At 39.7% G+C, this 8,389-nt stretch overlaps 1 protein-coding gene across 3 annotated transcripts; it reads right to left on the bottom strand.

Moving 5' to 3' along the window:
• Positions 1–862: 862 nt before the first annotated feature.
• On the bottom strand, positions 863–8,341 carry LOC145656495 (uncharacterized). 3 transcript variants are annotated; one of them, XM_081709659.1, is made up of 8 exons: positions 8,216–8,341; positions 6,760–6,869; positions 4,980–5,310; positions 4,774–4,805; positions 4,411–4,581; positions 1,983–2,070; positions 1,606–1,700; positions 863–1,030 (listed from the first exon to the last, which is right to left on the bottom strand). In XM_081709659.1, the coding sequence occupies exons 1-8, from the start codon at positions 8,259–8,261 to the stop codon at positions 878–880; spliced, it is 1,026 nt and encodes a 341-aa protein (XP_081565785.1). In that variant the 5' UTR covers positions 8,262–8,341; the 3' UTR covers positions 863–877. The 3 variants fall into 3 exon arrangements, with proteins under 3 accessions (XP_081565785.1, XP_081565786.1, XP_081565787.1); XM_081709660.1 differs by lacking the exon at positions 8,216–8,341 and adding an exon at positions 7,813–7,849; XM_081709661.1 differs by lacking the exons at positions 6,760–6,869; positions 8,216–8,341 and adding an exon at positions 6,203–6,385.
• Positions 8,342–8,389: the final 48 nt, after the last annotated feature.

The following is an 8,389-nucleotide window of genomic DNA, read 5'->3' as shown; positions in this document are numbered from 1 at the left end:
TCCTGTGAGTAAACACATCCAAGAAAGACCAACACCAAACTTTACTAACCCCTCAGCTGGGGGGGTTCCATTAAAGTTCAGTCAGCTAACCCAGCCCATTCTAAACTGGCTGTTTACACACAACATTGTATGCTTGCCAACAGCTATTTCACTAAACCTCCACATACCACACAGTGGCTAACTCCACCCTAAAACCCAGTGGGCACCTGAGCCTCGATGTGAGAAAAAGAGAAAGTGGGATGAAAAAGGGAGTCATCGGATAGTTTGCGTCACACTGCTCCACGTTGGTGAAGACAAGGTTCACTAACACACACACTCCCTTAGTCTGAGCAGACACCCCAAGCAGATTTAGGCCTCCAGCTCTGTTCAAAGCCTCGACACACCCAAAATTCTTACCTTGACTCACGCTAGTACCAGTAAAACACTATTCAAGTAGGCCATTTATATTCATGTTAAACAAATCACAAGATCCTGTCCTACAGGACTGTCTTGTTTGAATTGTACAATGAGTCAGCCATTGTATCTAACATGGACTTACAGCATATGTTATGAGGTGGATGCAACCTTAATAAAATGCTAACCCGTGCCCATTCAAAAATTCACACATTCTACAAAATTCAACAAGACAAATCTAGATAACAGAGTCTGCATAGACCATTCGAGTGTAAACCAGCAGAGACATCTGGTTGTCAGAGGTGCAGTATCTAAGTGTAGGGCCTTTTCAGTGAGAGTGGTTCACTGTGTGCATGTGTGTGTGTTGGGGGGCTGTACACAGGTGCAGGAGTTACCTCAGTTAATGCAGCCATCTTAGTGGAAAGTAGTAATTTTTTATACATTTTGGGTCTCCAGTTTTGAAGCAACACAAAGTAGTAAGAGCTTAAAGTGTCAGACAACATCCATTCTGGTGGACACTCACCACTATAGCATGCTTGAGCTCAAAGGCATCATACTCTGCTGGGGTCTTCATCATAGCCAGCACAAGCTCCTCAAAGTGGCCTGTCAACTCCGACTTCAGGTCATGGATTAGGTCCTGATGGGCAGAAGAGAGAGAGAGAGAGAGAGAGAGAGAGAGAGAGAGAGAGAGAGAGAGAGAGAGAAGGAAAGAGATTGAAGATATGAGAGAGAAAAAGGTGACAGATAAATAAAAGAAAGAGAAAGAGAGAGAAAGCAGAACAGGATAATATAAAGTGGAAGAAAGAATGAGAGTTATAGAGAGAGAGTGCGCAAGAGAGAGAGTAAGAAAGCAAGGAGGGTGTAGGGTTATGAACATGAAGTTCTTTCTAACTAATTACAACATGTAAGAAAAATAAAGGTGGGATTCAGGTGAAAGAGCAGGAGGTCAGTTAGAGACTGGAAGGTCAATTAAAAACTAGCAAGCCAGTTAAAGACTGACAGGTCAGTTTTAAAATTATTTTAAAGTACTGTTTTCTGGCTTTGCAACCATTGGACGCATGCTTTGAGCTGAGTGAGAGAACATATGACATTCCTGACACATCACTGTCTCTGCTTTAAAGTAAAGCTAATGCCGTGACTTGAGTCACTGGAGGAATTGCTTTCCCGTGGAAGTGCTCGAATGCGGCTGGACCTCTGTGCTGCTGGGCTCACCTTTCCATAGGTGGTCTTGTAAGCCTTCACCATGGGGACCCGCTGTTTATTGGAGCGGGCTCCCAACAACTCAATGATTGCATCCTCATTAGTGCCTGCAAGACAGCAAGACCTTCATCAACAATCGCAGAAACAAAAAACAAACAAATATCGAACAAACAACAAGCGGCCATCTAAACAACAAGCAATCGAATATCAAACAATAACCAGTTAACAAGAATTTGAAATTTAGCTAATGGTCAAAATAAGAATGAAATCCAAGGTACTCTCTGTATGGCTTTTCTGAGGTTTCTGCCATGATGAACGCTCACTGATGTATGCTAATTATGTTAATAGCTGTGTAATTGTGTGGAGTTTAAATGCCAGTTCTTGCTCACCAAAGCCCTTCATGGCCTTGCGGAGAACCTCCACATCTCGGAAAGGGTCGGCACCAGGGAAATCCTTTATGGTTCCACGGAAACCCCGCTAGACAACAACCCAAACACATGAACAGTGTCTATATAAAAGAGTCGGTTATATGACATGTTTAATTTAATGTTAATGTTGTGACACCATATAAGCAAAGCCGGAGGGAAAATATGTACCCTCAAAAACCCAGTGCTTGAAGAATGTTTATGAAAGTACAGATGGACACAAATGAACAGTGACAGAGTGACACAGACATTGTCAACAGGCTGGTTTCATGTTGAGCCAGGCAGTTATGGTGAGGTTAGTTTAAAGAGCAGCGATCATGACACTTCAATGCTGACATTGCATAGGTGAGTCTATGAACTGAGCCTCTGGTCCACCTTGTGTCAACATACTGACAGCAGGTGCAGGTGTGAACGTGTAATACAGCAGCAGAATGACGTCCCATGTCCATATCAAACACAACCAAAAGCAGGCCAACAATATAGTGTGAAGGAGGATATAGCAGGCATTACAAATATTCTTACTAGCTCAGTTACATTGCTTATTGGGTACTATATTTAATATTTCACAATTAATGTACTTTATCATCATCTAAACTTTGTAATCTCTGTATAATCATTCCAGTGTAAAGCATTATTATTATTTTTACTACTTCTACTACTACTATTACTCCTACTTTTACTATTAATACTACTACTATTATCAATACTTCTACTACTATTCCTATTACTGCTACTATTATTACTACTACAACAATTACTACTCATACCACTACTACTACTACTATTACTACTACTACTATTACTACTACTACTATTATTATTACTACTACTACTATCAATACTTCTACTATTCCTATTACTGATAATATTACTACAATTACTACTCATACCACTACTATTACTACTACTACTACAATTATTACACTACTACTATTATTACAACTAATACTATTATTACTATTATTACTACTACTACTACTATTTACACTAGTACTATTACTACTACTACTATTTACACTACTATTATTACTACTACTACTACTATTTACACTACTACTATTACTACTACCACTACTACTACTATTACTACTACAATCAATACTTCTACTACTATTCCCATTACTGCTACTATTATTACTACTACAATTACTACTCATACCACTACTACTACTACTATTACTACTAATACTATTATTACTACTACTACTACTACTACTACTACTACTACTATCAATACTTCTACTATTCCTATTACTGATACTATTACTACTACAATTACTACTCATACCATTACTATTACTACTACTACTACAATTATTACACTACTACTATTATTACAACTAATACTATTATTACTATTACTACTACTACTACTACTATTTACACTAGTACTATTACTACTACCACTACTACTATTTACACTACTATTATTACTACTACTACTACTACTATTTACACTACTTCTATTACTACTACCACTACTACTACTATTACTACTACAATCAATACTTCTACTACTATTCCTATTACTGCTACTATTATTACTACTACAATTACTACTCATACGACTACTATTACTACTACTATTACTACTACTGCTACTACTATTACTATTATTATTATTATTACTATGATTACCCTACTGTGCATTGTAACAAGTAGAGAGGACCCCTGAGGGCTGCTACCTAATGACTTTCCATGCAGAGACCTGCCATCCTGCAGTTCAGTCTATGCCCCAAGCCAACCCACCCAATGCAGTTCATATCTTTAGAACATCTTGAGCAACAGGATCAGGTGTATTACACTAGGGGTGTTAACTAAAGAAAGCCAACTTGCAGGTAGCTCTCTATTGCAACAATTGTATATACCCCTCCCACACTCCAACCATATGCCAAGCTACCATATGACATTATGATGTAGCAAGACTTAGTTGATTTAGAGTTGCTCTGATAATGAGTGCCTACTAACTACATACAGTTGTGAACATAATTTCCTCTGGACCTTTGCAGTTTTTTTTCATTTGTGTTGGCACACATTTTCATGAAATACAATATTAATATAGACTGCACTAAATCATTCAATTGTGAAATCATGTTATTTTCCAAGGGGTGCTGCAGTGTCCCTGCAAATCATCCTTATTTAGGGGTGCCTCTTTTGTTAAAATGTCTTCATGGATTCTGTCCTTTTACTTAGAATATTAAGCGTCATAATGAACTCTAACCAATAACAATCTTTAGGACTCTGACTCCTCACAGATTACACTGACAGGGTTGACAGAGGCCATTGCATCTCCCGTACAATGGGCATTCATCAATCTCTCAGGACTCATCACAAATTATGTGAGGAGTCTTAATGGACTTTGACCTATCATGGGTGAGAATGATGCGCTTACATTCATAGCAGGCACTGTAGGTGCACCAGGGCCAGACGGCATTCCTCCGCCATACCCAGGCATGCCTGGCATGGATGGGTTGGGAGTGGGGCCAGTCCCTGGGTATCCTGGCATTGACTGCTGTCCTGGTGCAGGACCTCCAGGGTAGCCCTGTGGCATCCCTCCTCCAGGCTGACACAGAACATAGAAACCAGGCATCAGATCTCCAAATAGTTTACATGGAGTTATACCACTAAAATGGAGTTAACGCACCAGACGTGTTTACAAGTACAAAATGATTAGCATTATATGAATGATATTAATATGACATCACATAATTTGAATGATATTAACCATACAATATTTATTAAAGAGTGTACTTACTGTACCATAGCCTGGCTGCCCCCCCCATCCACCTATAAATGTGGAGAAAAATACTCTTTACAACTGTACATTGAAGCCAAAAGCCATGTTTGCAACATACAATTCTCACAATATCTTAGCAATAAGGTAAATAAAATAATGATTTTTTATTCTCCTCACACCTGTTACCTTCCTTTACAAACATAACATTTAGTTACATCAGCTACCTGCAGGAGGCATGGAGGGATAAGCCCCTGGCTGTCCCTGGGGATAGCCACCTCCCTGGGGTGGGAACCCTGGGTATCCCCCTGGCTGCCCTGGGTAACCTCCAGCCTGAGGGGGATAACCTCCTGCTGCAGGAGGGTAGCCCCCAGCCTGGGGTGGGTAGCTTCCAGGCTGGGATGGATAGCCTCCAGGCTGGGATGGGTAGCCTCCAGCTTGGGGTGGGTAGCCTCCACCTGCAGGTGGGTACATGCCCTGCTGAGGAGGGTAAGCGCCGCCCTGGGGTGGGTAGCCATCTGATCCAGAGGGGTATCCGGGGTAACTCATCACCGGAAACTTTGAAGAGAGAACGACATACAGAAAGAGAAAAGTGGAGGGAAGATGAGAAGGGGGACAGTGGAAGAGAACATTAGAAAGGGAGAGAGAGTAAGGGAGAGATTGTATTGTTCTTGTAAACAGGTTTGACTTATAAACTCATACTGGCTGTTACTGTGCCATGATTGAAGACAGATGGAATCCCAAGCAAACCCCTCCCCTTTCCTGATCCCAACATAATGCAGAACCTTCCTAGTAGGGTTAACTATCTCCCAGGATATTAACTGAATCAGCTACACACTAGAACAAAGTCTATAATCGTCTTGCATAAAACACATTTATATAGACCTGAGGTGCGCAACATATGTCCCGCGGGTCAAACACGGCCTGGCAACAAAAGAAAATATCAAAACTATGTATTTCAGCCACCACAAATTCAATGGGACAATTTAATGAAAATGCGAAACAGTGCCACCCAGTGATTACTTTCAAACATTTTAATAGTTCTCCCACTTACTGTCTATTGCCAGAGGCAACATGAACCGAAACAAAACAACTACAAACATATCTTTGCAAAAACCAAGTAGAAGATATATATATATATATATATATATATATATATATATATATATATATATATATATATATATATATAAAAAAGGATGACTTTGAACATAGGAAATTTAACCCAGAATCGAGGTCCAACTAATTTTAATCAAACCACCTTTCCCTCGTACTGAAATTAAGAACTAGCATGTAAGGTTGACGGTGCTGTTTTCTCGTGAATTTGAAATAAGAAGGTCAAACTTTACACCAGATTGCTTCGGACTGGTTGGCAACAATAAATGACTAAAACGAAGTCAAAGTCTGACTACACAATCCTATTTTATGACAATTGGAACAGTTCTCTCACCTGCTACTGCAATCCTCAAAATAACAACGGAATATTAAAAAACACGTGGTGCAACGTAAAGAAGCAAGCACAAAATGTCATGCCGCGCTAACTGATGAGTTAACAAATCTATTTAATGCCAATGGGTTGCAGTTTTTGCAGACGTAACTTTGTACGAAAACAGTGGTCACTCTCTTCCTGGAAAATGGCAGTCGATTCCAGTTTACACCCCAACTTACGTAATATATAAACGCTGCAAAAAATAGGTAGCTAACAGAAACAGAATTGGCACGCGTTCAAGTATTAAACAAAATATTACACGAAATTCCGGCACCACGATTTCGGTTTCTCCTTTTAAAAAGGCATGCTAACTATGTTAGCTAGCTAGCTAGCGCCTATACTCCAGAGAGGTGAATAGGCTACTGCACTTATTAAAACTCTATTTTACCAAATCTATCCACCAAGTCGGCAAATCAAAACGAGGTAAAACAACTGAGCACCGTAAAGATTGAATCATAAAACATTAAGATGCCAATAAAAATAAGTATCAAAGCGAGTACAGAAATCAAGGAACTTACTAGATGTGATAAGCGAGATTCTGTTTGGAGTGAAGAAGGAAGTGCCAACAACAGTGATTGTCCTTTACGGTGGGTGTGTCTGTGGCATTCCTTCCACAGTTCAATGGGACCTTGAATTTGACAAAATGTAGCTGTGACAGAAAATAAGGTCGCAGTCTTGGCTGCCTTGCAAACCCCTGATATCGTCCTAGACCATTTGGCACTTAGTTGACGTATTAGACCAATATCCCAGGGTGTATGCTAAACATTACCAAATGTTTTACACATTCTTGTATGTCTGTTTTTACTTGTCCTGGCCTGTAATTAGATACATGTTGGGGTGATTCTAAATCCATCTTCTGAATAGGCGGATAAGCTATGCTATTAATACATGGTTTTTTAAGTAAGGTTTTTTAATCCTTATCCTTATCGTGTTTTCTGAGATGGAGTGTGGTCAGCGGGTTCATTTTCAGGAACATTCAGCGTCTTTTAAGTCTTTTTGTTACATTTACTAGCAACCTTTTAAAATCGGAGATGGCTGGTAAACCCTTACTATATCGGTATTGCATATTCAGGGTGCCTCCTTATTCCAGACACTCTAAAAGGCAACACGCCCTGACCTGATAATTTTCGCTGGTGTCATTCCCATTTCCCCTATTAGTTTTACCCTTGAAAAACGGTAAATACGCGGCATTGTATCGATGATTGAGATATGCTGTACGTATTAACGTTATTACACACGTTAAGAACATTAATCTGAGAAAAATAATCGTTTTTTTTTAATCTACAGTAACACTGCTTCTCTTTCAGACCATTTCCTTTAGCTATGTCGCTATATGCTAACAATATACAAAATTGTTTTTTTCAGTCTTCTAGGGGGAAACACTGGGCTACGTGTTGCGGTAATTAGTTACACATGGCTCCGAAACAATATTTATGTAATATTTTCTTGTATGGTTAAACTGAATTGAATTGGCATAGTTGTGAGCGTTGTCTTGCTCTATCTGTTCTTTGAGAAAGCAAATGAACAGAGCATAAATCTAGATATAGTCTAGATGTTTCAGACAACATTACCTGGATAACTCAAGACAAACATTTCGGCAATCCAATAAGATCAGAAAGAAGCAAAACTATTGGAAAGTGTTGTTTGGGGATTATTGAATTCGCACTGAAAACTCGCGTAGTTCTGACCGCCAAATTTGTGGTGATTTATTCAGCACCAGCAGATGGCAGTGTCCGCTTTGCGCTTCAAATAAATGTTACAACTTTTTATCTTCATATATTCAGATCATTTTATTTTTATAATATGGAGGATCTAAGGTAGACTTGGTGATAATCCGTTAGTCAGAAAAATTTGCCTTATCTGCAGATTCGGAAATGCTCAAAGCAATCACTCACTTCATGATATCGATGAACGACGATGTGTGCTTATTCGCCCGGTGCCTGTGACGCACAGTTTTCGCCGGCAAGCACTTACTTTCTACTCCATCCGTGCGCGGAGTGCGCCAGCGTCGGAATGGCATGAACTTTCCTGCACTGTCATTCTGCAACAATGTGTTTTAAGTAATCCAACGCATCGTACTGGGATCCCTGGCGGAGCCAAATGCAATATTGGAGCGGATGAAAAGACAGTCAGCTTGTTTCTAGAGCC

This window comes from Electrophorus electricus, unplaced genomic scaffold, assembly GCF_041902795.1.
Source record: "Electrophorus electricus isolate QZ-2024a unplaced genomic scaffold, ASM4190279v1 Scaffold70, whole genome shotgun sequence".
In the NCBI taxonomy this organism is placed as follows: Eukaryota; Metazoa; Chordata; class Actinopteri; order Gymnotiformes; family Gymnotidae; genus Electrophorus; species Electrophorus electricus.
The sequence above is the reverse complement of the archived record's forward strand: the minus strand, read 5'-3'. Positions and strand labels throughout refer to the sequence as shown.